The sequence below is a fragment of the Vigna umbellata genome, chromosome 7 (assembly GCF_029865625.1).
Source record: "Vigna umbellata cultivar VRB3 chromosome 7, Vumbellata_1.0, whole genome shotgun sequence".
Lineage (NCBI taxonomy): Eukaryota > Viridiplantae > Streptophyta > Magnoliopsida > Fabales > Fabaceae > Vigna > Vigna umbellata.
Window position 1 is genome coordinate 24,412,174 of NC_142171.1, and position 27,665 is coordinate 24,439,838.

The window sequence follows — 27,665 nt, forward strand, 5'->3', positions numbered from 1 at the left end:
CTTTAATGTGTTGCATGTGAGCCTTCTTCTACTTGTATGCGTTTTTCAGTCATCTATATGAGTCGTTGTTGATTAGTGATTATAATGGTATGTTCTGATCATTTTTGTAAGGGAAACTAGTTTTTTTTTTGAGCTTGATAAATTTGATGATCTGCATGTTGTTGCTCTAACGCAATTGGGGATGAAATTTGATTGTTTATGATGAATTTAGTACGTCTCAATTGATTATGAGGTTGTAGTGTTGTGGTTTATTTTGTGTTGAAACCTGTTTTTATGAAAATACAAAGAAGGAAATACCAAATTGATCAATTGAACATGTCTCATTTCCCCTAAATCAATAATTTCATCTATTGATGTCTGGTAATACTTTGAACAGTGACAAATTGGCGCTGAGCGCCAATTTCGTTGTGCAAGTCTGGGAACATTTTAGATTTAGACCATTGAGCGCAACTATTTGTGAGAAGAATGACGCTTAATGCTAAAAGTGTCGTTGAGCATCACTTTTTGTGAAAGGTTTGGCTTTGAGCGCCAATTTGTCTGTTGGTTATGCTTTTCTTCTTTGGTTGTTTGAAATAAATATGTGATCGAACTGGTGTATGTTTATACTATGTTTTATTATTAATTGAGGTGATGATTATGGTTGTAGACATGCATGGTGATGATGTTTAGAGAATTTCCAGGAGAAATTGTTTGTGGTGATATTCTTAGTGTATGTATTGACATTTAGAAATAAATAAAGAGGTATTCTGAACTCTAATAACTATTCATACTCAAATAAAGGAGAATGAGTTATGTAGTGAGCGTCGTAAGTGTCTTAGTCATTAGACAATTAGGTCCTAGGTGCAAATGGAACTAACCTTGTAAGTAGCAGAGTGATGACCCCTTTATTTATTGGCTCTACACTGCTTAAATACTACTACAAATCATGCCTACACTAAAGCCTAATGTCAAAGACATATATCCATATAATTGAGTCGGACGTCAAATGTTTGAGTGTATATATATGATTTATTGTATTTTATCAATGTTTAACTTATATTTGATACGATTTATTTGTTTTAGAATAAATCTTTTGCACACTAGCTTACCTAGTCATCTCTTTTATGTTTTCTTGTATTTGTTTGTCTTTTTTACAATAAACACATGAAGGATAGATGTTGATGTGCTTATGGTGGAAGCAAAGATGACCCAGAGTAATTTTCTAATGTTGTACTAATTGTTATGCATATAAGTTTTCTAAAACTTGAAGTGGTGACACAATATTTACTAACGTAGAATCAACTTGACTCATTTTTTTAACCAGGAATCTTTTTGAGAACAATAAACAAATCTGGGGACAAAATAGGCTATTAAGCCTATAATATTTTATTTTATCATTTGTAGATGTTAGATAAATATTTTTTTAAGATTGTTTAAAATTAATTATTTAAATATGTTCAACTTAAAGTTTGTAAAATATTAATAATTTTCAGTTTTATAAAATATTTGTTTCATAATTATAATATTTTTAGTTTTAATTCATATTCGTTCTTTTAAATATTTTTTTTTGTTTTTTCTCTTCACTCATTTTCCTAGGAAAAATAGAGTATAGAACAACTCTCATAAATAAAGGTGTTTTAAACTAAAAAAAATAAATTATATAGCATAAATTGTTTAGCATTATATAAAATTAAATTTTAAAAAAACTATTAATATTTAATTATAGGTAAGTTGTTTAATGGAAATATTCAAATAATATTTTTAAATTTGTGGATATGTTTAAATTATTTATCAAATATCTCAATGATAATTTCGATTCATTTTAAATCAAAAAACTAAATTAATTTTTTAAAATATGAAATAAAAAACTGAATATATCTGTAAATATATATAAAAAAATGAATTGTAATTGTTTTAAAAAACTAAAGCACTACGATTCGCGAGTTATCGCATCAAAGCGGAATCCTTTGCTGTGAAGGGGCTTATACCAGAAAATCACAACAGCTCCGAACAGTTGGTCTGTGAGGTGCCTTCATTGCTTCCTTTTTCTGATTGCTTTCCTTTGCCATCAAATTCTTAATTACTATGTCGGGATTCAAGTAATTTCGTAATCAGTATCGTATGTTTCAAGTTTATTTATCCTATTACTGGTAGAGTGAAATCTACAGTGTATTCGTTTTACTGTTGGAACGAAAAATGCATCAAGAAGGGCGTTGATTTACTCTTCAAATATTTTAATTTAACTAGGCTGCGTAAATGTATGCCAATTTAGTTTAGCTACTACATAAGTTAAAGTTATAAAGGTTAATGGGTATGCCCGGTCAGTGTAAACACTTTAAACTTGCTAGCAAATCGGAAATTATCCATGGCATGAATTTTGAGGTTGTTATTATGACAGTGTAAAAGACCTTAATGCATGTATTTGTTTCTTTCAATCACACCAGTTAATTCTTAAATCTTGTATATAAAAAGAGTAAAATACACCACTAACACACATAAAATTGATTCCACTATAAACTTGCTACAGGCAGAAGTGGCTCTGATGACAACGTCATAAGTATGATGAGCATGATGGCTGTTACATGGACAAATTATCTAAGAAAGCGTCTTCCACTAACAATAAGGTCTCTTCATACCTCGAAAGGTAATGAATTATACCAAATTTTAATGTCTCCACCTCTTGCATCTTTGGACCTTCCTGACATCTGGAGTTCTAATTCGGCATCTCGGATTATTCCAGCAATTCATAAAAGCTGTAAGTAACTGAGTCTTATTCCCTTGGAATGACTGTAATATCTACATTTTTTGTCTCTCACGTTTTATCATTTTAGATGTTTTCTTGCTGTTCAAAACTTTAGTTTCTGACTTGATTGAGCAAAATCTGGGCTTTTACTATCATTTGTAGACTCCTCCAGTCAATCATGTTACTTCAAGCTCTCTTCCAATGTAAACTGTCTTGTCATTCTTCTCTTTTTCTAATTATTGACAGATCTAAAGAGTCTATATTTGATTTCTTGGTTTACTAAATTTCATCAGTGTGTAATGACCATTTCTTTAGTGAATGTCAATTACTAGAAGTGATCGTCTTAAGACTTTTGAAGGAAAAGAAACATGGTGGCTAAAAGAATGGATTTGTATGAGTCAAATGCTTAAGAAGGATACAACATTACAATAATCCATTGGATTAATCTGTGAAAAATGCTAGGAACATACTCTTTTGACCACATTCATATTACAATTTATTGAAAACCCAACATTGTACTTAATGAACCTCTCTCATGATGTTGTAGGTCTTAATAAATTTAATAGTGGTAAAGATAGACATTGTGTTACTAAAACTTAAATTTATTTCTCAAAAACACGTGCTAAGTTCTAACAAATTGTCTGGCTCTGTAGCAGTACATTCAAATTCTTTGGCTTCTATACATATAAATAGGAAGAGGAGACTAGTTTTGTACACTAATCTAGGCCTGAATACGAGGGAATAATTTGTAGACTCCTCCAATCAATCATGTTCTTCCTCGATTTGATGGTGGAGTAGATGTCTATCTTTTCCAGATTGGAGCTGACACTTTGATAAGTAATTCTTGGGAGAGTGTATCCCTTTTGTTGAGAGAAAGTAGCATCTGTATACCCCTTTTGTTGAGGTGAGTAACCAACAAAAATATATGTGATGGATTTTGAGCCAAGTGTATTGTGGTGAGGGTTTAGGTTGTAAACAAAGGTTGAACATCCCAATATTTTTTAGAGAATCGAAGTGAAAATTATGTTGGTTGGGAAAAATATTGAGTGTAGAGTGAGGGGTGTTAAAGTTAAGAACATATTAGGTAGGTTGCAAAGAGGAAATCTTCTCTCCAAAACTATTTTGGTACATTTGCAGCCAAAATGAGGGTTGGGTGATCTAGTTACTTTTGGAAAGTGCCTACTTTTTCATTTTGTAGTCCCATTTTGTTAAGGTATTTACAACGAGCTTTGGTGTATATTCCACGTGACTTAAGGTAGGAATTCAATATTGAGTGAGAAAATTCATGGCCATTGTTAGTTTTGAGTACCTTACTATCTTAGAATTGTGTTTGCACCATGTTGTGGAAATTTTAAAATATTCTGCTACTTATTTTTCTTATATAAGGAAAACCCCATGTAACTCTTGTACGGTCATTGATGAAAGTAACAAATCATTTAGTACCGGCAATGTTGTTAGAAAAAGCATGTTAGGCTGTTATTAGTGTATGAGAGAAGGAAGAGATATTAGTTAGTCTAACTGCCTAGGCAGTTAGGGAGAGCGGGAAGAAACTTGTATAAATAGTTTTGGGTCTAATTATAGAGGGACTTTTGGAGAATAAGAGTTTTGTCAAGAACTTGTTGTCCTGAGAGGGGGAGGTTAAGCTCTCTGTATTCGTTTCTTTGATTGAAAGTCAATATGAAGAGGTTATACAGCATTCTGTGTTGTGTGATTTGGGTGTATAGAGCGTGTTTTTCCATAGGTTCTTGATTAAAGAACCTATCAAAGCACGTCCTCATGCATCACTGTGAAATAAAGAGAATGATTGAGAGAGAGCTTATATGGTTTGGGTGGATAAGTGCTTCGTGTTTGCTTAGATAATTGACAAATTTCAAATTGATAGTTCCTTAGATTTTTATTGAATAATGAAAAGAACACTTTCCCAAGTACCTGAAATTTAGGTGGCCTAGACAGCAGTGTCACAACATTACAGAATTTTCAATACTTGAAGGTACTATTGCACAAGAGCTGGCTTCAAGAGTTGAAGGTATTGTTGTACAAGATTTGGCTTTGGGTTTGTTTTGGAGTCTTCAACTAGAAGCTGGTAGAGTCTGACAAATTCTTTAGCACTGATAATATGTCAGTCATTTGCACTACTCATAATCCAGTACAACATGATAGACCAAACACATTGAAATTGGCAGGCACTTCATCATAAATAATCCTGATAGAGGTTTGATAGTCAACTCATGTCCCTACAGGGCTTCATTAGCAAACATCTTCACTAAGGAACATCTGCATAATAGATTCCAAGATCTTGTAGGCAAGTTGGAATGACTCACATTCATTTATCAACTTGAGAGGGAGTGTTGTAAATAGGAGGCTATTGGAATAAAAATATCCTAATATCTCTTTAGTTATTAGGAAGAATATCCCTAGAATCTACTCATTCATTTCAAATGATTTTGGTCAAATTTGTAGTCAATTTGGGATCTCCAACAATTATCATCTACAATCTGAACATTGAAAGGTAGAATAACTATGAAATTCTGTTATGTTTTCAGTCATGAGATATGAGGTTTCTTAGTCTATGATCCATGAACTTGGTTTTCTTTTGCTAGTGTTTAAAGCATGCAAGTAATTATACTTTTGAGCTATTGTTGGTCTACTAACTTTGTCTGCAATTAGCATAGTCTATTGAAGGATTTTTTTTCAAGTTTCCATTTGTTCTTTTTTGAATGTAGATGGATCAGGGTTTACCTTCACATCCTGATGGTTATAGGCTGTATTGCTCTCCTTGTTATGGACAAGTTTTGTCTTTGAAGGTTTCTCATAAATTTGGGTTCCCTTCCTTTTCCTTGAAGGAAGATTTGGAATGACTTCTCTCCAATTGGATGTAATGCTTCCATTCAATTTTTGGTCAGTGATGGTAGCCCTGACTCTTCAATTGAGCTGGTAAGAATAGTACCAGTCTCCATCATGTGCCTTCAATGGTTTGATCAATGAGAAGGACTAGAGATGGTTTAAATCGTGCTTTGATAACATGGGGGAAAAGAAAATTCTTTCACAGATCTAAAATTGATAGAATGTGAAAATAGAAATAAGAGACTAATTTTTTACATTAATCTAGGCCTGAATATTTGGAAATAATCTTTTCCATTAATGCCTTGCCTAAAGATGAAAAGAAAGAAATGAAAAATATTTATATTGCATTAAATCCTAACATTAACTATATAAATCAAATTGTTGTAAAAGCTGACAATAAAAGAACAAAGACCACGAATAAAGGATTTCCTGAGGCGTGTAGATCACTGTCTTTAAGGACTTATCCGCGGTGTATTGCGCAAGCTCCCCAAGATACAATAGGAACTTCTCAGAATTTCTGAGGATCTCAGAACTAGCAAGGATCTCTAAAAAGAGAATAAAATAAACCCAAAATATTTTTAGGAAAAGAAGAAAAAAGAAAGTATGAAACCAAGAGAAAGAGAATGAGAGAAGAATGATTTATGATGATGTGTTTTGGAGTGAAGGAAGTACTCTGTTTATAGAGTTCATGGATCATGCCCATGACCTAAAATATCTCAGAAAATTATTTTTTTAATAAAATAGAACGTTACAAGCAAAATATAAATGTTGCACATCAAAAAAGAGACGTTGGCAACAACACCTTGGGAAATATCTCCAAGGCAAATGTTGGAAGCAAGGCTTGCAGTCCAAGCTCAAAACTTCCTCCGCAAATGATGACACATATCTTTGCAATATTATATTAATAAATAATAACAATCCCCCACATATTGCAAAAAATAAGAAACAATGATTGAAAGAAAAAAAAAAGAAAAAATCCTGGGTTTTATAAGATGTAATGCATTAGAGCTGGTATAGCAAGCTATATGAACCAGTCCTAGATCGAGAAACTTAACACACGGTATAGTTGGTATAGCAAGCTATATGAACCAAAGATACTTGAGTGTGTTAGAGGTTTATCAATCACAGTACACCCCCACAATCCTTTCTGTTAACGTTGTGATGCGCTCACTAGGCTATGCGCGTGCCCGATATTTATGAGTGCTCTAGAGATTATGTCAAGATCTCATGCAAGCGGCCCCACTTGACACTCATATAAGTGATTTCATCAAGTCTATGTTGCAAATCATACACCACCCATAAGGGGTATGAAGATCATTAAAACTTTGTTTAATTACAAAGTTTAACCTCTCAATAATGCAGCCTTTAGCACTTTCACACACACCATAGGAATGGACATATTTGATTTAAAATCAAATTAGTGCTATCAGAACTAACAAGTGACTTGTTTTTATCCATATGAACCTTATTCATGGGATCTCCAATCACAAAGGTTGGGTTACCATCACTTGTTTGTTTGCCAGTGGCTTAAGTCCCATTCCCCTCAATATTTCTGAGATCATATTTCTTCCCAAGGGTTTTGTCAGAGGATCTGCTAGATTCCGACTTCACATAGTCAATGGAAATAGTTCCACTCTTTAGCAGCTACTTTACCAAAGTGTGTCTCAATTGGATATGTTTATTCTTTCCATTGTAATTCTTGTTTTTAGCTATAACCGTTGCCGATTGGCAATCACAGTGTATTGACACCGATGGGGTTGGTTTCATTCCTAGTGGAATGTTTGCTAAGAAGTTTTTCAACCACTCAACCTCACTACCAGCCATCTCAAGAGCGACAAACTCAGATTCCATTGTTGATCTTGCAATAATTGTTTGTCTGGCTGATCTCCATGTAATCGCACCACCCCCAAGTGTGAATATATAACCACTAGTGGATTTTGTCTCATCTGAATCAGAAATCCAATTAGCATCACTGTACCCTTCTAGTACAACGGGAAATCCACTGTATTCAATGGTATAATCCATTGAACCTCTTAAGTATCTCATAAGCCTGGAAAGTGCATCCCAATGTTCTTGATTTGGAAATTGAGTGTACCTACTCAGTCTACCTACTGCATAAGCAATATCAAGTCTAGAAAAGCTCATCAAGTGTAGTAAGCTCCCAATTATCTGGGCATACTGAGGCTGAGATAATGATTCTCCTCTATTTTTCATTAATTTAGAGTTAGTATCATAAGGGGTACTCACGGGTTTGAAATCATAATACCTAAACTTCTTAAGAAGTTTCTCAATGTATTGTTCTTGGGATAGTAATATACTATCTTCCTTCCTTATGATTCTAACACCTAAAATTACATTGGCTTCACCCATGTCTTTCATTTCAAAGTTCGATCCTAGAAACAGTTTAATTCTAGCAACAATCTCATTGCATGTACCAAAAATTAACATGTCATCCACATGCAAACATATAATGACACAATCACCATTTTCAGATTTAGAGTACACACATTTATCAGCATAATTAAGTGAAAAACCATCACATAGCAATATATTATCTAGTTTTTTATGCCACTATTTTGGTGCTTGTTTTAACCCATACAAAAATTTTAAAAGTTTACAAACTTTATTCTCTTGACCAGGTACAAAACACCCTTGAGGTTGAGTCATATAAATTTTCTCCTCTAAATTACCATTAAAAAAGGCAGTTTTAACATCCATTTGGTGTATCACTAGCTTATGGATGGTTGCTAAGGCTAACAAAACTCGAATAGAGAAAATCCTAGTCACAGGGGCAAAAGTATCAAAATAATCTATGTTGGGTTTTGAGTAAAACCTTTTACTACTAATCTTGCCGTATACTTCTCTATAGATCCATCAGGATAATACTTTTTCTTAAAGATCCACTTACAACCAATGGGTTTTGCTCCTTTAGGCAAATCTACTAAGGTCCAAGTGTTATTTTTCTGAATTGATTCAATTTCAGTTTTGATGACTTTATCCCATTGTTTTGCATCATGAGTACTAATGGCTTCTACAAAGCTACTTGGATCATTATCAACTAGATAGGTATAGAAATCATTACCAAATGAAGTTTCCTTCCTCTGTCTTTTACTTCTTCTTAATTCCTCACACAAGGCATCACTATTATTATTATCTACACGTTGAGATGTCTCACTAACCTTTAAAGGAAAAACATGTTAAAAAAACTCAGCATTTTTCATCTCCATTATAGAATTACTTTCAAGTATATCACTTTCAAGAACTAGAAACCTATAGGCAACACTATGTTCAGCATAGCCTAAGAACATGCAATCAGAGGTTTTAGAGCCTATTTTCCTTTTCTTAGGATCAAGTAACATCACCTTAGCTAGGTAGCCCCACACTCTTAGATATTTAAGGTTAGGTTGATAACCTCTCCACAACTCATAGGGAGTTTTACCAGTTTTCTTATGAGGTATTCTATTTTGTAAAAAACACGCAGTAAGCAAGGCCTCTCCCCAAAGGTTATCAGGTGCATTAAAACTAATAACATTGCATTCATCATGTCCTTAAGAGTTCTATTCTTTCTCTCAGCTACTCCATTAGACTCAGGTGAATATGGTAGGGTTACTTCATGGATGATACCGTCTTTAACACAATAGTCATTAAATAACACATACTCACCACTTCTATCTGATCTAATCCTCTTAATTTTCTTATTCAATTGATTTTCTACTTCTTCTTTATAAGTTAAAAACAAATCAAAGGTTTCATCTTTATGTTTGATTAAGTAAACTTTGGTGTGGAAAATAAGACTGATTTATTATTCTCAATTATAAAAAATACATTCGGATACTTTCTATTTGTAATAATCTAATTCTCCTAAAAAGGGAAATAGGGAAACTAGGAAAGTAAAATAAAATAAAGATTATATATCTATTTCCTCTAATTAGGAAGATTCTAAAGATATTATCTCAAATTACAACATTTGGTGTATCTAGAATAATCATCTATAAAGGTCACAAAATAATTTTTACCTCCTCTAGACATGGTTTGTTTAAAATCATCTAGATCAGTATGAATTAACCCTAACAGTTCAATTTGACGTTCTGCAGAAAAACATGTTTTCTTGGTTATTTTAGATTCTACACATATATCACATTTACTACTCTGTTTATCATGCATATTAATTAATCCTAGTCGTTGTAATTTCATAACATAGGAAGAATTCACATGTCCTAATCTAGCATGCCATATATCATATGATTCAACAATATAAGCAGAAGAAGACGATTCATTAATATTCTTAGAAATGTTAAGTACAAAGAGACCTTGATCACAATATCTCTTCCCCACAAAAACATTATTTTTTGTCATTACAATCTTGTCAGACTTGAATGACACTTTAACCCCCACTTTTCCTAGTAATGCTACAGAGATTAAATTAACTCTGATTGATGGCACATGTAGCACATCACTCAAGACCAGAGTCTTTCCAGATGTGAGTTTGGGAAGAACTTTCCCTTTTCCCAGAACAAGAGTGGTCCTAGAATCACCTAGGTAGACGTGTTCTTCTCCATCTCCTACACTAGTGTAAGAGGTAAAGGCACTTATGTTTGCACAGATATGTCTGGTAGCACCAGAGTCTACCACCCACTTGCTCACATTGGTCATCAAATTTACTTGAGAAATGACCGCAACAATAATGTCATCTCCTTTGGCTATATTGGCCCTACGAGGATTGTCGTTTCTTACTCTGCGCCTGCACTGTGGTGCATGATGGCCCGGCTTCCCACATACGAAGCAATTTCCTTTCTTCTTAAAGGTGAGGTTAGATGCGTTGGAGTGATATTTTTGAAAATTATTTTTCTTATTGTGATCAGGTTTGTGTTCGTACCTTTTCGGAGCAGGTTTGTGTTCGTACCTTTTTGGAGTAGGTTTGTCTTCTACCATGTTTGCTTTTGCAGACAAAACTTTGGCCCTCGCAGCAGCACACTCTTTTCCTGTTGGTATCTTCAATAATTGTGTGAGTGATCAGTTCTGAAAGTGACATTTGCTTGTGTCTGTGTTTCAGTTGTTACTTGTAATCTGTCCAGGAAGGTGGCAGTTTCTTGATCAGAAGCTCTGAAACAAACTCATCTAGTAGAAGAACGTTCTCCGCTTTGATATCTTCGAGTAGCTTGTGGTACTCATTGATTTGTGACTTTATGTCCTTGTCTTCAACCATTTCCCAGCGATAGTAATTCCCAATAATAAACCTTTGTCTGACTATATCTTCAACAGTGTATTTGAGAATCAATGAATCCCAAATGTTTTTCACTTCCTTATAGGAACAATACACATCGAACAAATCGTTAGAGAGTGCACTAAGTAAAGTATGGCGGCATATCTTGTTTGCATGAACCCAATCTTCAACTTGTTTTGAATTTGGAAGGAGACTAGAGTCCAGTTTTGAAGACGACAGAGCAAAGGCGACTCCGTACATGTCTAAGAGGGTTGACACACGTTCTTGCCAGCGCCGAAAATTCTGACCAGAGAAGACTTCAATTTTTGATACATCCGGGAAAGGTTTCACGAAAACCGTCTGAGTTTCGGAAACAATATTCTGATTCTCCGTGATTGAGTTGTTGTTGTCAACCATAAGTCCTTAAGATTGTTGTAAAAGCTGACAATAAAAGAACAAATATCACGAACAAAGGATTTCCTGAGGCGTGTAGATCACTGTCCTTAAGGACTTATCTGCGGTGTATTGCGCAAGCCCCCTAGGATACAACAGGAACTTCTCAGAATTTCTGAGGATCTCAGAACTAGCAAGGATCTCTAAAAAGAGAATAAAATAAACCCAGAATATTTTTAGGAAAAGAAGAAAAGAGAAAGTATGAAACCAAGAGAAAGAGAATGAGAGAAGAATGATTTCTGATTATGTGTTTTAGAGTGAAGGAAGTGCTCTATTTATAGAATTTATGGATCAGGCCCATGACCTAAAATATCTCTTAGAAAATTATTTTTTTAATAAAATAGAATGTTACAAGCAAAATATAAACGTTGCACATCAAAAAAGAGACGTTGGCAACAACACCTTGGGAAATATCTCCAAGGCAAACGTTGGAAGCAAGGCTTACGGTCCAAGCTCAAAACTTCCTCCGCAAATGATGGCACATATCTTTGCAATATTATAGTAATAAATAATAACAATCCTCCACATATTGCAAAAGCTCAAAACTTCCTCCGCAAATGATGGCATATATCTTTGCAATATTATATTAATAAATAATAACACAAATCACATTTTTTTGTTTGGTTTCCATAGGTCAACTCCCATTTTCTTGTATTATGTATTCTTAAATTTCCATTTCATTCTGCAAGATATTGTATTGAGATTGATGTTTGTCTCAGTTGATGACCAGACTACTGTAGTGCTTGATGGAAAGTTGATATCCATGGAAATCAGATCGAGAATAGCTGCTAAGGTAAGAGAAATGAAGCAATGCCTGGGAAAAGTTCCTGGGTTAGCCGTAATTTTAGTAGGCCAAAGAAGGGATTCTCAAACTTATGTTCGCAACAAGATAATGGCTTGTGAAGAAGTTGGAATCAAGTCTTTGGTGACTGAATTACCCACTGATTGTGCAGAAATGGATGTTCAAAATGTGATCATGAGATATAACAAAGATCCATCCATTCATGGTATTCTTGTGCAACTCCCTCTACCACAAGTAATTTCTTAATCTGTGACCTACAATAAATTAGATGGACTTTAGTATCTGCTGAGTGTTTATTCAAGAAAAGGATATTACAAAATGTTTTAAAGCTATTTTGGAAATGGTCAGCTTATAAAGTATTTCTTGAAGAGGGACCTAAAATTACAATTGTTTTTGGAATGGAGGGATTTAGCTTCTAAATGTACAATTTATCACGTGAACGGTAAGAAAATAAAAAATTAAAAGCATTTTCTAAAATAACATTCATAGAAATCTCTTAGAAATTGGTTTCATTATTGTTAGACTACCAAAAGATGTCTCAAGATGTATTTATTTTGGTAGAGTTTTCTTTGATTATAAATTTCATCATATTTCCTTATTTGATTTGCTTTGAAACTTTCTTATAGTTCAACACATGTTGTGTTCTGATTTGATATGGTTCACCACCAACAAAGGAAACCTACCTTCTATTTTTTTTTTCTCAATCTATTTTTTCCTTTACCATACTTTTTATGGCTTAGCTTGTTTTCTTTTTTAATTACCATAACTAGGATTATATCATTAGATTTTGCTTCATTCTTTTCTGATTTTGGGTTTCTCCTTATATCTATATATTAATACACATCCGGTGTACACTTAAATCAATCACAAATATACATATTCTTTAGTCTTTTTCCAGGTCTCTAGTTTCTACTTTTTTCTTCATAATTGTTTTAGCGGCTTTGGTGTCACATATATTGTATTTTTGCCACAATGGGAATAAAGGCTAATGTGCTCTATTTTGAAAACATTTAAACCCCCAAAAAAATAGACAAGAAAACTGAAGTCCAGGCTAGCAACAAAATTTTTCCATTCACTGTTATCTACCATGCAAAAGGGGTAGCATCGATATAACATTGCTTTTGCTAACCCTACAAGTTTACCACCTCATCAGTCTTGTGACCATGTCATACCTCTAAGTGTCTCTGTGGAAGTTCAACTGTATCAATAACCTCATAGTCAAAAGGAAAAAATTGCAAAATGGTTGCAGACTTGCTATTTGAGGGCATTATTTAGCATGGTACTAGCCCTTTCAACTCACCCATCATTGTGGTCAAGAAAAAAGATCTCACATATATTGTATGTTTTAATCACACCAGTAAACCCTTTATTTATAATCATTCGAAGTATAATATAGGAAAATCAGATAATGACTAATAATGAAGAATATCCCTAATCATGAATTTACATATTTCCATAATTTCTAACATAAAATCATATCTTTTACAGCCGATATAGCGAAGGATAGATTCTCATTCCTACTACAAATGAGTTAATAGTTGAATTATTTGGGGGCACCCATTTCTAACAACTAGACTTGAGTTTTGGTTATCACCAAATTCTGGTTAAACCAAAACATAGATAAAACTATCTTTTGTACACACTAGGGGTTTACAAGTTGTTGGTCATGTCCTTTGGGCTCTGTAAAGCATAAATTACATTTTAGTGTCTCATGAGTCATGTACTCAAGAAGCAGCTACGTAAATCAAAGCTTGTCTTCTTTGATGATATACTAGTTTACAGCCATCACGATCCAATCATCTAAATTGGGAGGAAGTTTTACAACTTCTTAACAACATTGTCTTTTTGCATAGCGGTCTAAATATAGTTTTGGTCTTTTTAAGGGTGGGCTACTTGGGTCATAGTTTCAGTGTGGAATTGAACCAATCCAAGGTTAAGGTTGTTTTAGATTGGTCAAAACCTACTTCTATCAAACAAGTACATAGTTTTCTCAGTCTCACTAGTTGTTGAATTCTCTGTATGCAGAGGCGATGTACTATTTCAAATGAATCAATTTGAATAAAAGTCTTCTTTCTTTCATATTAATTTTTTCAAGTTGGCATTAGAGCTTCCGATCTTGGGAGTCCTACTTCCACATTTCTTCTTTACTGTCTTAGTTATGGTTCCTTTTAGGGTTTCCTGGAGTGCACCCATTTCCTTTAAATGTTGGACTTGCCTGAAGTGCATCCAACTTGTGGTTATATCACCGTTCTTGCACTCGTTTGCCGCCCACCGGAGGTGCTTCCAAACCCTTGTTGGTGCTTATGCTAGGCCCTCGCCAGAGTTGCTGTCGAATCCTCGCTAGAGCTGGTGCTAGACTTTTTCCAGAGCCATCCTCGGACCTTGTTGTTGACGCCCCTGTTGCCACCTCCAGAGCTTTTTGTCTTATTGTTATCTTTTAATTAAGAGGGGGCTAAGGATTTTCAATTCCTTTTGCACATTCTTTACCAAGAAACCATGGGGGAATCGAAGGATTCACAATTAAATGACGTAGACTGTGAGATTTGACTAGTTGTACTTGTTTCTTCCTCAGTAGGAAATTGGAATCTGAGTTTTTGCGATAGAACGAGGAAAGGTTTGGGGAGTGGAAGAGGTCGGTATCAAACTGATCATACCTATAGATGGATGTCACTAGGCTCTGGATATCATGTTAGAAAACCTTTAGAAACTATTTAAAAAAGTGGGAAATAGAGAAAGAAGTTGAACCTTTAATTTTCTGAATGAAAGAGTCAGTCAAGAATTTATACAATGGATGGGTAGTTTCAAACTGCTTCTGATAGCTAACATACTTGTAACTGATAGTTGTTACTATTGAATATATTGAAAAACTAGGTGTAGGATTAATCTCCCTTGTGTAGAAAATACACATAGGATAATATATTTATAATAAAGAAAACGTGGACTCCTCCCCCACAAGATTGACAGTGTTATGCATTCCATGTTTGTCATCCTCGATTTGCTCCTCTCTCACAACCATCTACTGTGGATCCTCCTCCATCTGATAGCACTAACAAATATGCTCTCTTCAATGAATTTTCTTAATTAGCATAGGGACATGAGTGGCAATAAATATGTAAAAAAAAAAAAAATTAGCATAGGGACCTGTTTCCCTAATTAACATAGGGATATGTTTTCTTAATTAACATAAAGGCGACATATCTAACAAGAATAACAAACTACCAAGCAGATGAATTTGAGATCTGCATCTGTTCAATACAATACAACTCTAATAGAAACTGATCTATAGTTGAAGAATAAAAAGGAACAAGAGAGAGAGAGCCTAACAGACAATATGCTGAACACATCATATAGATAGGAGGAATCCAGTGTAAAGGTGGAGGTTATTGTGATATGCTGTAAAATCCCTTTTCTCCGAGGATCTTTTTCTTTCTTTTCTGGAGATAATGGTATATGTACCCTTGTTCAACCTTGAATTCCAACATCTTGATAAATCCAAGTATTTGGCATTTGAGGATTGAAGAGAATTTCATTCCATTTCTGTGGCATTACAGTTTCACTCTGTTGTTCCTTACATTGATGTCTTTGAACTGCTGACCAGCTCGTTAAGCGGAGTAATGGATTTTGATCTTCATTTTGATGATCATTTATCATATTTTAGATGGTATGCTCTGTTTTGAATATTCATTACCTTTACATCAATTTCCGCTCACAACACCCCACCCAATGGCTACTCGCTGGAACATGCCCAGAAGTCTTTCCTTAACTAGGAAACATCCCTCTAACAAGAAAATCACGTGTATCACAAGAACCAACCAAAACATCCTCATGTTGTGCATCTTTGGAGACAAAATTTGATGCTATCTTGAAGAAAAGTACTATCATGGGCATTAAATTGGTATTATAATTTTATCACTTGATGTTTTGATAAAATAAACTTTGGCAATCTAAATTTGGTAGTTTGGAGTAGTCTGCTGGTGAAATATTCTGTTTTCCGATTAACTAGTTTTCATGCCAGCTGTACATTCAATTGTGGATTATCACACATTCTAATTAGCTGATTTGACTGGTTGCAAAACATTTGGGGACAGCATCTAGATGAGGAAAAGGTTCTGGATGCTTTATGTCTTGAGAAAGACGTCGATGGTTTTCATCCCGTTAATATGGGGAATCTTGCCATAAATGGAAGGGAGCCACTGTTTACTCCTTGTACTCCAAAGGGCTGCATTGAGTTATTGATCAGATCAGGAGTCGATATAATGGGGAAGAAAGCCGTAGTGATCGGAAGAAGTAATATTGTTGGTTTGCCAACGTCCTTGTTATTGCAGGTAATATAATCAATTGTTAGAGGCCTACAATCACGGTTATCTACATTTTCGTTTCCTTCTCCATGAATATGTAATATCGTTGTATATTGGCAGAGACACCATGCAACAGTCACTGTTATACATCCCTTCACAGAAAACCCTGAACAGATCACCTCAAAAGCTGATATTATAGTTTCAGCTGCTGGAGTGCCTAATTTGGTCCGTGGTAACTGGATTAAGCCTGGTGCAACTGTGATTGATGTTGGTACTACTCCTGTTGAGGTAAGTTGCAAATTACGACTTCAGACAATTTCATAATCTACTTTCTCTAAATATAAGAAAAAAATGTTGCAGGATTCTGGCTGTGACGATGGTTATCGTCTCGTAGGCGACGTATGCCATGAAGAAGCCATAAAAGTGGCTTCTGCTATTACTCCTGTGCCTGGCGGGGTTGGGCCTATGACAGTTGCAATGCTACTATGTAACACTCTAGTTTCTGCAAAGCGCATACTGAATTTTAATTGACCCTGCCTTTTTTCGAAGTGCTATACTTCTTTCAAGGTCATTTTCAGCATGGATCGAGTTTAAAAACAGGAAATTCGTTTTACAATTTTGTAATGCATATTATTTAGGTGATTGTCTAGATTCTGTTATTGAAAATGTATCAATTGAAATATGTAATCACACATTGCTAATTTCATTCGAAGAACTTTAAATTAAAGAAAATCCTCGATTCGTATGAATTTTTTTTTATAAATGAACTTTTGAAGAATTTTGAAGGCTGTCATTGACGTATGCACGATAAAACATCTAAATGTTCCTGTTGGCAAGTTAAGTTCAGCCGGTGGTGCTGAGTTCGGCATAACCTATCTTTACAAATTGTTTTTCCTATATTACGCTAACTGCTAAGCATGGAAATAATTATCTTTGGCGCCTCTTTTTGTAGCATTTTGGAACTCAATGCCATACCAGGGCTAAATTCCTGCAAAATAAACTCGCCAAATCGGGTGGCAAAAATGTAATTAACAGTTTGAACTTGAAACCATAACCAGTTGATTCTAACCTATCACCACTTAGGGTTCCATGGTGATGATGTTACTGGAATAAATGTAAAATATACATTACTTCACAGAAGGGTTACTTGTGCCCATTTAGCACAATCACAGCGTGCTACAGGTTACAAACCTTCAACCACACAGAATAACTAAATGCATATGACAATTTTATACAGAAGATAAATTTTTCTCAGTTCCTTTCCGCTTCCCTTCACAAATAAATAGGGTGTATATCAATCTTGACATGAGTAATTGGAACATCTTCTTAAGATTAAAATTAATAGAAAACGAATCAGCTATCCTGCCTCAACTTCTCCTGCATTCTTGCTTGAGTCGGACTGCACTGGCTCTGTCACAGGAGGTATACAATCTATCTTGTACCGTATAACCTACAGTTCATACAACATAACGCACATCAGAAAACCGTACAACTTTCAGAACATGCCCAACATATAGGAAGAAATAAGTGAAAGAATCCCAACACCCTAATTAAAAAGATGTACGAAGCCAATATGTTGCAACAAACGAAATAAATCAGTCTATTAAGAACAATGACCAGATCATGTGTGATAGTGATAACTAAAGGTGAACCATATCACAATAAAAATGAACAGATCACACGAGAGCGATGACTGAGAGTGATGAATCGATCCCTCGCAGCAGACGCTCTGGAGAAGGTTATCTAATCAGATTTTGTTATTGACATTTGATCAGTGTGTGAGGACAACTAGCATTTGTGTTGAGAAACCAGTCCAATCCGTACTAGCACAGTTTGCATCTCATTGAATCAGTCAACATGCCCGTATACCTTACCTTTTTAAAAAAGGTTGAATACGTGTTGTCCCAAATTAGTTTATAGCTTCCAGCCATTAACGTGCAGAAGTTTCCCTAACATTATAGGCACAAAAACTAAGTAATACACATATCAAATGCCGAGTTAATTGTACAAACTGCAACAATGTGACAAACTCACTTGGTCAGACTCATATCGGCGGGACGGTAACATCAGCTGGTCATGTGTGATAATGAAACAGTCATCATAAAAAGAGAAATGGAAATACAGAAATCATGAAAGAGAAAAAGAAAACAAGAAAACAGAAAAAAGGTTAAAATGAGCTGGGTGAGGGCCTACAAATTTGAAGGCGAAAATGGGTGATGATGAAAAACAATACGGGAAATGTTTCTGAAGAAAACCTATAGAGAATATGTACACAAAATAAAAGTGAACACCGTCCAAACTTACTGTTTTTTCCCCAGTAGGACTTACAAACTCCAAACTAAATCCAATATCCTGACAAATAAACAATAGAAAGATCATTACATAGGGTGTCTGGAAAATATCATAACATTTTGAAATCAAGGTATAGCAGCACAACAGCGATACCATATTTATTTTGCCTTGTACCAATGAAAAGTCCCATGCAATGTATGAGTTTACAACATCAACAGAGAGCAAAACCTGAAGTAGAAAATAAAAATATCATGAAAAAATAAAAATGCAAACATTTTCTTAAGTAATAATAACAAATAAAAACCAAGTCACAAATTCATTCAGTAAGGAATTTCAAATTAGATAAAAGCAAATCTAAATCATACACAAAATTACAAAATGTGCATGCTCTGTGCAAGGAAACAATTTATAAATTAACTAAAATGCATTCCTTCCCAAACATGCTAGTAGCTCCACTAATACACCACGAGAATGTTATGTACAAAAGGCCAATGTTTGGAACAGTTTTCTTGAGGAAATGATCTTTTAGAAGTAAAAAATCTTCCAGAAAAATTATATTGATGAGATTGTGCATGATAGCTGTAACTAGTTAGTGTTAGTATACACACTATAGTTAACTTGTATAGTTTACAAATGTATTGTACGGCTTTTATTTTCCTTGTACAGGTTTCCTTGTAAACTGTTTTTACCTTTTGTAAAGCTGTCAGTTCTTACAGCAAGTAGTTAACTATCTCTATAAATACATCTTGTACCCGATTCCAAGTGTGATACAATAATAAAAATATTCAGTTCATGCTCAATTCTCTCTTTCTCTCTGTTCAGTTCATCTACGATGCTATCTAGAGCTTTTTCTTCAACGATCCAGTTTCCTCAAGTTCTTGACTAGTTTCTTCACTGTCCAGATTGCAACTACTTCCACTTCATCTTCTTGTTCAAGATTGTTTTACTTCATCAATTTACATTTTTGTTAAGTGATTTGTTCTCAAGTCAACTCAAAATCGATTCAGCTTTGTCAATTTCAGGTTTCAATCAATAAATTGTCCTAGGTCATGTTCGTGATTGTTTTGTTTGGTGAATTGTTTGAATTTCAGCTCGAAATTGATTCAGCTTAGTCAATTCGAGATTTCAATCAGCGAATTGTTCCAGATCTTGTGTTGATTATTCGTTCTTCAAATTGCATGCTGCTAGATTTCAAAGTTCTAAAATGGAGTTGGAGTTCTTCAAATTGATGAACTTGCTGGAGTTGGAATTCCTATCATCCATGAAGAACATGTTGATGCTATAGTAGAAGGACTTCCATCGAATAACAATAATCAACCTAGTGAATTGTTCCAGATCTAGTTCATGATGTTTCTATTAGTGAATTGCAAGTTCCAGATCTTGTGTTGATTATTCGTTCTTCAAATTGCTTGCTGCTAGATTTCAAAGTTCTAAAATGGAGTTGGAGTTCTTCAAATTGATGAACTTGCTGGAGTTGGAGTTCCTATCATCCATGAAGAACATGTTGATGCTATAGTAGAAGGACTTCCATCGAATAACAATAATCAACCTAGTGCTATGTTGATGACGTCTGATACTCAAGGTAATGCCAACTCTTCACGATACCAGATTTTGGTAATTATGTACAGGACGTAAGGCTTCTAAGAGAAGCTAAATAACAGCCAATTGAGTGTAGTCTGACCTAACCGTAACTAACAGAATGCTTCTAGCGAAAACATCAGCCTCACTAACATTTGCTAAGTTTTAAATAGGCCAATAAATGTCCGGGATACGTATTAGCCTAAAAACATTAAAAGCCCGAGTCTAATTTAAAATGAAAAAGGCTAAGAGGTACAATGCATCATCTAGCTCTTATTTTGATCCCAAGCCCTCTCCCCATTTCCCCTCTATTTGCAAAAGGTATTGTACCTCCTGTCTTCTCTTACCATGTATTGGCTGTACCATCTCTGATCTGTTTCTGCAGGCTTGTGATAATTTCTGCCATGGTTCTCGACCTCCTATGTTAAAATCTTTTCATTTTGTGTGTACTTTACCATTCACAGCACAATGTTTTTATTTTTTTCATTTAGTATTATAGTTCATGTGCATATAAACTATGTCAATATAGCTCTTTTAATTAATGGTATAAACACCTCCACTTTTGGATATTTTAGAGAAGTATGTGTTTATTTTATATTTAATGGCTGTACCACCTCTAATCTGTTTTTGCGGACTTGTGATTTCCTCTGTTATGCTTCAAGACCTCATATGTTAAAATCTTCTATTTTTTGTGTACTTTGCAGTTCACAAAGCAATGTTATTGATTTGTACATTTAGTCTTATGGAAATGTGTATCTAGACCATGTCATTATCTCCTTTTACTATTATGGATGAAAACACCTTCAATTTTGAATTTTTCTTTTAGCAGTTGTATGTGTGCAGTATATTACATTTGTATGCATAAACATGTCATAAAAACAAAGAGGAAAGACAAGTCTTGTACATATACCTCATAAGTTTTCCCAGCTGGAATATTGATCTCTTTGTAGTCATCATTTTTTCTGCAATGGACAAACTAGAAAATTGACATGAAAATAGATAAAATAATACAATAAAGCAAGATTTGATCTTTACCCTGCTTCCAATGCACCAACAACATCTGCTGAAATGAAGAATGGCGCATTTGCAAAGACCTCGCTGATAAAAAAAGACTATAGCAGGTTAGTCAACAAGAATTAGAAATCTAGCAAGGTGAGAACAAATACAGATTTAACGTTGAAAATTCTAAACAAACAGTTCAACCTTTAAGCTTAGGTTAGGGGGAGCCAGTTGCAGAGAAAAATATAGACAAATGCGACATTTGAACACATATGGCTTATACCTCAAAGAGTTGAAAACAATAGGATTGATGTGATGCATCTTTAGGCAGCTTATTTAAGTAACAGATCTGAATCATTAGTGTTGTCACTATTTATGTTCCTCTCATGGCTTTCCGCCAACTTACATCCTTACAGTGAATAATGTATTCAGTGATGTTGGATTAATATATGATTCTGTAGATGGTATGTATATGATAGAAACTTCTAATCCAAGACATGGTTATTCAAAAGTCATTGAATAATGTAAGCCCGTGTATGAAATTTCAAATCAAACATTATTAGAACATATAACCAGCTGTATTTGGAAAGCCCGTCTCAAAATATCAATGTATAAACATTGATAAACTGCAGAAAATTTCCTTGATACGTGTGGAAACCATTGTTGAGTAATAAAAGATAATGGGCAAGCAGACAACAGTTTACCATGATTATTAACAATAAATACAAAAAGTTAAATCATGAGAAATATCAAAGACAAGCATGTACCCGATAAATGTCAAAAACCTTTTCAACTCTGTGGTGTAGACATCAATAGCTTGTTCCAAGATAGCAATCTCTTCCCTCTTCCTGTCAAATTATACGCTCACAGAGAGAAGATAGGGTATTAGAAAAGTGTTCCACACTCAAAAAGAATACAAAAACACATTGTCCATGTAAGAAATTAAAAGGCCTATCAATCTCTCTGAACGCTACAAGAATTCATATACACAGCCTGTGAGCTGACACCAAAAGGAAGCTAGATGTTGAAATTTGTATCATGACAAAAAAAATCTTCAAACTCAGATAAGTTCTAAAACATCATTGAAGCAAAAAACCATATAAAAGAAAGCGAGGAACAAAACCACAAGACATTTGTGCTTCTGTCAAATCAATGACCTGACTCACAATTCAGGTTACAAAATGAGTGGTCCTTGCTACATGGAACAAACTAATTATATCAGAAATATTTTTAAACTCAGAATATGTCTTACAATTGCAAAAGTCCAAGACAGACTATCATGGCTAAAGTCAGAAAGTGGTCATGATGTTTGAAGCTGTAACAGTCACATATAGAAAGATGATTATCGATAGAGAAGTTCTTCTTTTCAACAACCAATTATTTTTATCCAAGTGGCTTGCAATTAAATCTAAAAAGTAAAATCAGAAGTTGTGAAATCACATTTTCTTTTTGTTTAGTTGTCATTTCCAAGCCTAGAAGAAGATCCCAGCAAATCATGTCGTTTTCCAAGATATTTAACTTTTACATAATTGCTTGTCCAAAATATTCATAAAAATAAGAGCAGTTTAACAAAATCAACCATAAAAGCCAACTACTGAACTACAAAAGAAGAAAGGCATCTCACAACTTCTTAGTATCATATCGTGCCCACGATATTGAAAGGAAGAGTCGAACATAAAGAATCATAGAGGTGAGGCTGTACAAGGGTGGTCCATAACGATGTCGTTGTTCCTCCATGGGCCTGCCAGTAGATAAGAGTTTTCATATGAATCTTATTCATATATTATTAATTATTATCATATGCAGATAGGAAGAGAGAGAACTTGAACAACATTGAAAACAATAATTTTGTACCCATCGTCATCATTTATCTGGCGAGTAAAATCAAGTAATACCTACAACTCAGAAAAATGTCTTAGAATGAGTTCATGATAACTAGAACCTATCCAAGTACAAAGAATTTAGTTCAAATACAAACAAATTAATTAGAAAAATACGAATGATGATATCAGTAACAAAATAAGATTATCAGAAAAAAACTGAAAGAAGGAGCTAGACCCATTATTTTAAGCCATTGAAGTAAAATGTATAAGCAAAAATAAGTCCCATAAACTGATTTAAGTAGACAAAATGAAAGAATGGATGCCAAACAGGAAAAAAATAATAGGCTGATGCAACCTTGTATTAAACAATTTAAGATAGCCATACCTGAGGTACCCCAACAAGATACTTCACTAGTGTTTTATAGACTCCTGTTGCAGACCCAAGTTGGGCTAATTGCCTTCTCCTGTAATAGGTAAGTTGTTTAATATATTTCTTGTATCAATTCCTGCACAACCAATCAGACAAGGGTTAAGTCTCACCTGTCCATTTGTTGTTTCCACAGTAAAGCATATCGGTCACGTATGCTACCACCAGAATTTACCAAAGTATCAACCTCTGCTTGCTTATTCCTCTCTGAGCGTTCCCGTTGTTGTCTTAGCAGTGTTCCTCGAAAATCTTGAGGCAAATATGTCATAACTGCATATATATTTTGTTGAGTTGTTGGAGAATAAAGAGGTAAATTGGAATATATGAAAAATATACAACACTATTTTAATTATATTTTAGAATGTCGTAAGATAAGTTTCCATATTATCTCCTAGAATTCGTTCCCATATTTCATTACTATCTAATATTTTTTTATTATTTCATTTGGATTGCCATGGGATATTAGTTTAAGTATTATGACTTCCCAATCAGGAGAACAGTACTTTCCCAACCCCCAAAAAAATAAGAGATAATTTGGAATGTGTCAAAACTGATTAAATTTTGCGGAGTTTGAGAAGAAAGAAGGATGCTAGAATATATGAAAAATATATAATAGTATTTCAATTATATTTTAGAATATTTTAAGATCAGTTTCCATATTATCTCCTAGGATTGGTTCCCAAATTTCATTATAATCTCGTCATTTGCTTCTTTATTGAGTTTGGATTCTGATCAGATATTAGTATAAGGTCAATGATTCATCTTCCTAATAGGGGTTCCAATAGTACACTCCCCATGCCCCATAAAAAAACGAGTTTCACTTTGTATCTTCAATGGTTTGGTCCAAAAGTGGCTTAGAAAAACCTGTATCTGTCAATCACTGCACTAGCTTGAAATCCATGTAAATGAACAATCTCTCAAACGAAAATTTCAGCTACCTAGAGTACAATGAGGGATGACTAAATGGAATAAATGGGAGTTCATGGTAGCCAGATCCACCTCGATTAGATTGGTTTCCTTAACTTCTGCCTTCAATAAGCCTTCTATAATGTCCAAATAGATGTCAGACCAAATGCGAGTGTATATGGTATGAGAAATGGCCATATAAGTCCCATTGTAAGTGTCCCTACAAACTATTGGACATCTCTTTTTATCCTATCCCAGTATACTAATGTTGATAGCCTTGTAGAAGTGTGAAAGAATCCAAAATGTCCCCCAGCTGCTGAACTATGGAATTCAGATTTTCCATTATGTTGTGGACCATATGGAGGCAGTAACTTCATGAATTACTCCATCCTTATCAAAAAGGAATGAAAATCATTTGAGGTGTATTCACCACCCTTGTGTTCTAAGAACTCTGATAGATAGCCCACATTGTTTCTCCATCATTGTCTTGAACATTCTAAAGACCTCAAATGCCACACCTTTTATTTTAATCAAATAAACCCGCAATTTTCTTGTAAAACCATCAGCAAAAGAAATGAAATACCATTACCTCTAAGTGCAAACACCTCCGTAAGACCACACACATCTTAATAGATGACTTCCAATGGTGTTTTTGCTGCAGGAATTTTAGACTTGAAGGAGTTTCTGGTTTGCTTGCTTAGGAGAGAACCTTTACATGATTTCTTTGGTTGCTCAATAGAGAGCAAGTAATGCCCCACCCTTTTCATATTTAGTAGACTCAGACTTCTAAACTGTAGATGGACAAATCTTTGGTGCCAAAGCCTACTCTGATCTTCCATAATAGCTGCGGAAGGATGAACTTCCATCTTTCCAGCTATGGTGTCATCCCTCCAACATTCCTTGACCTTGTTCTTTATTTTGACCATTTCTCCATCAGTTATATATACCACCGTGACATCTCTAGAATCCCCTAATACCTATATTCCTCTTCAGGTTTTGATTTCCTTCAGAGTGTTTCAAATAGTCCCAGGCCATTGTTGTCAATAAACCGTTATTGTTACAAGTTTAGATCTCTATTTTGATCTCCATGTCCTTTCCTGTGATTTACATACTATTTGGTTAATTTTTTTCTCTCTTTGTCGAGTCATCTCCACTACTCAGAAATGCCATCTTTGGCTTAAATCTTTCACAGCAATATTAGACATATCAACCTAGCCCCAAAACTTTCTTAGAGATATGAGCCTTGCAATGCTTCTTTCCAAAATATATCAGCCTCATGATTTTCCCAAACTTATAAGCTTGGTCAGCTGGCCCGGCATTACTCCCAGATAATCATTTTAGTTCCTCCATTCCATGTTTTCAGATTATGTAGTTTGATTTATTTATTTAAAGAATTTATTTATGAAAAGCTTACAAGCAAAACGAACTTTACTACAGCTAATTGAAATATGCTAAGGAAATTAGAAGCTTGTTATCTATTGAAAACAAGCATTCAAGTTAAAGGCAAGGTGGTACCTGTGTTAAATACATGTTCAGCATTTTTAATTTGGAAAGATTCTAAAGCCTTCAATGTATTATGAAGTTTATCTTTCAGCTGCCCAAATGTAAGGGCAAACTCAGTACAGTCAGGTGCGGACTGCTGCTTCAGCTGTATCCATAAAATACTTGTTTTACTTCAAATGCAAACAGTTCACTGAAACGTGTGTTTTACTAACACATAATATTCAACGCTACAATCATGGATACAAATAATGAAAGATAATCCCTAATTTCTAGCTATACAATCTTTCCATATTTCCCTATACGCATAGAATAAAAGCTTATCTTCAACAAAATCATTTTACATGAACTTTACAAAAGCTAATATGATGTAAAAAACACAAGGTTTCTTGAAGGGAAATTCTGAAGTTATCATATCCTGTATTCATGATATGAAAACAGTGCCTTTATAAATGTTAGATAAAGAAAGGGGAAATGAATTTAAAAAAAAACAAAAAAAAAAAAAGAGATACACTACCACTTCAGGCCAATTAGAACTTTCAAGTAAAAAAATTGTTTCTTCAATATACTCTCGGTTCTTCCACATGTTCTCATCAATTTTATGCGGAGGTAGCTGGTCAGCTTCATCAATTAAGACGCCTTCTCCTGGAGCGAAATCAACGAGAATATAAGGATCTAAAGCAAAATATGTAACCAGATATACACTGCAATGTTTGCACTATTACAGTTGAAGAGCGGAAAATACCTTGGGTAGGAGGATGTTGAGTGAGAAAATCATTAGCCATTGAACGAATCTGAGAAGAAAGTCGAGTGACATCAGGAGAAAGAGGAGTAAAAGGGTGTTTGTCGTAATAGGAGGCGAGAAAAGCCCTAGTTATGGGCACCAGACCCTCAGTGGAAGCCATCAGTATCGGAAGATCGGTCCAGAAGAGATGAAATCAGCCCCGTTTCCACTTTCTTCTATTCTATTTGCTCCATGCTTCAACCGGAAGTCGGCGCCACTGTAGAAAAAACAACAACTGTCAACTCAACCCCAACAAATCTAATTTTATTTTTATTTACCCATCTTTGTAACTAATTTCTTTTTTCATTTTTTATCTCATTTCACCCTTTTAAATCTATACCTACGGATTTTTCTTTTAATGTTCACATTTTTTGTAAGGTTTCGCTTTAAATATTTTTTTTAAATTAAAATAGTTATTTTATCAAATTTACTTCTCAATATTTAATTATTTTATTTCAATTCAACCGTTATCTAAAGTTAATTATTTTTAATTATAAAACTACATACAAAATAAAAAAATTATATATTAAAAAGTTATAAAAATAATTTATATTTAATTTATAATAATAATAATTTTATTATTTTTTATTATCATAAAATAATTAGACGCATCTGCTTAACATTTTCATTAGTATTATTTTTTTAGTTTGATTTATCCTTTTAAATACAAGTTATTATAACTTTTTAAAATTAATAATAATATTGGGATACATCACATGAAAAAAATACAGGTTGCTTTATCATTAAAATTGACTTATTAACAATATCTGAATCAGAAAAAGAATACATGCACTTATGACCATAAGTGGCATGTAGTTGATAATTTACTTTGTACAAGTTATTTAACTAACAACGAAACGATTACGAAAACATGTGTAAAATATTATTCAATTATTTTTATAATTAATTATATCCTTTTATTATTAATTCCTTTTTATTTTGAGAATCCAAAAATTTATAGTCAAATTATAACATTAGAGGAAATATTCAATTAATATTTTCTCTCAATACACTAATGTGTTAATATTTTTATA

At 34.0% G+C, this 27,665-nt stretch overlaps 2 protein-coding genes across 5 annotated transcripts; one reads left to right on the plus strand and one right to left on the minus strand.

The window, feature by feature from the left end:
• The first annotated feature begins 1,895 nt into the window (after positions 1-1,895).
• LOC124824643 (bifunctional protein FolD 1, mitochondrial-like) lies at positions 1,896-17,085 on the plus strand. 2 transcript variants are annotated; one of them, XM_047297102.2, is made up of 6 exons: positions 1,896-2,005; positions 2,507-2,734; positions 11,942-12,258; positions 16,113-16,349; positions 16,443-16,610; positions 16,683-17,085. In XM_047297102.2, the coding sequence occupies exons 2-6, from the start codon at positions 2,539-2,541 to the stop codon at positions 16,851-16,853; spliced, it is 1,089 nt and encodes a 362-aa protein (XP_047153058.1). In that variant the 5' UTR covers positions 1,896-2,005; positions 2,507-2,538; the 3' UTR covers positions 16,854-17,085. The 2 variants fall into 2 exon arrangements, with proteins under 2 accessions (XP_047153058.1, XP_087950453.1); XM_088094327.1 differs by having other exon boundaries at positions 1,920-1,996.
• A 233-nt stretch (positions 17,086-17,318) lies between these two features.
• LOC124824641 (retinal-binding protein) lies at positions 17,319-26,885 on the minus strand. 3 transcript variants are annotated; one of them, XM_088094326.1, is made up of 15 exons: positions 26,737-26,882; positions 26,593-26,641; positions 26,365-26,492; positions 25,863-25,995; positions 23,555-23,711; positions 23,400-23,478; positions 23,046-23,086; positions 22,816-22,932; positions 21,959-22,039; positions 21,228-21,290; positions 21,103-21,154; positions 18,627-18,842; positions 18,357-18,392; positions 18,197-18,271; positions 17,319-17,772 (listed from the first exon to the last, which is right to left on the minus strand). In XM_088094326.1, the coding sequence occupies exons 2-15, from the start codon at positions 26,630-26,632 to the stop codon at positions 17,680-17,682; spliced, it is 1,311 nt and encodes a 436-aa protein (XP_087950452.1). In that variant the 5' UTR covers positions 26,633-26,641; positions 26,737-26,882; the 3' UTR covers positions 17,319-17,679. The 3 variants fall into 3 exon arrangements, with proteins under 3 accessions (XP_087950452.1, XP_047153056.1, XP_047153055.1); XM_047297100.2 differs by having other exon boundaries at positions 18,627-18,674; positions 18,768-18,842; positions 26,593-26,882; XM_047297099.2 differs by having other exon boundaries at positions 26,593-26,885.
• Positions 26,886-27,665: the final 780 nt, after the last annotated feature.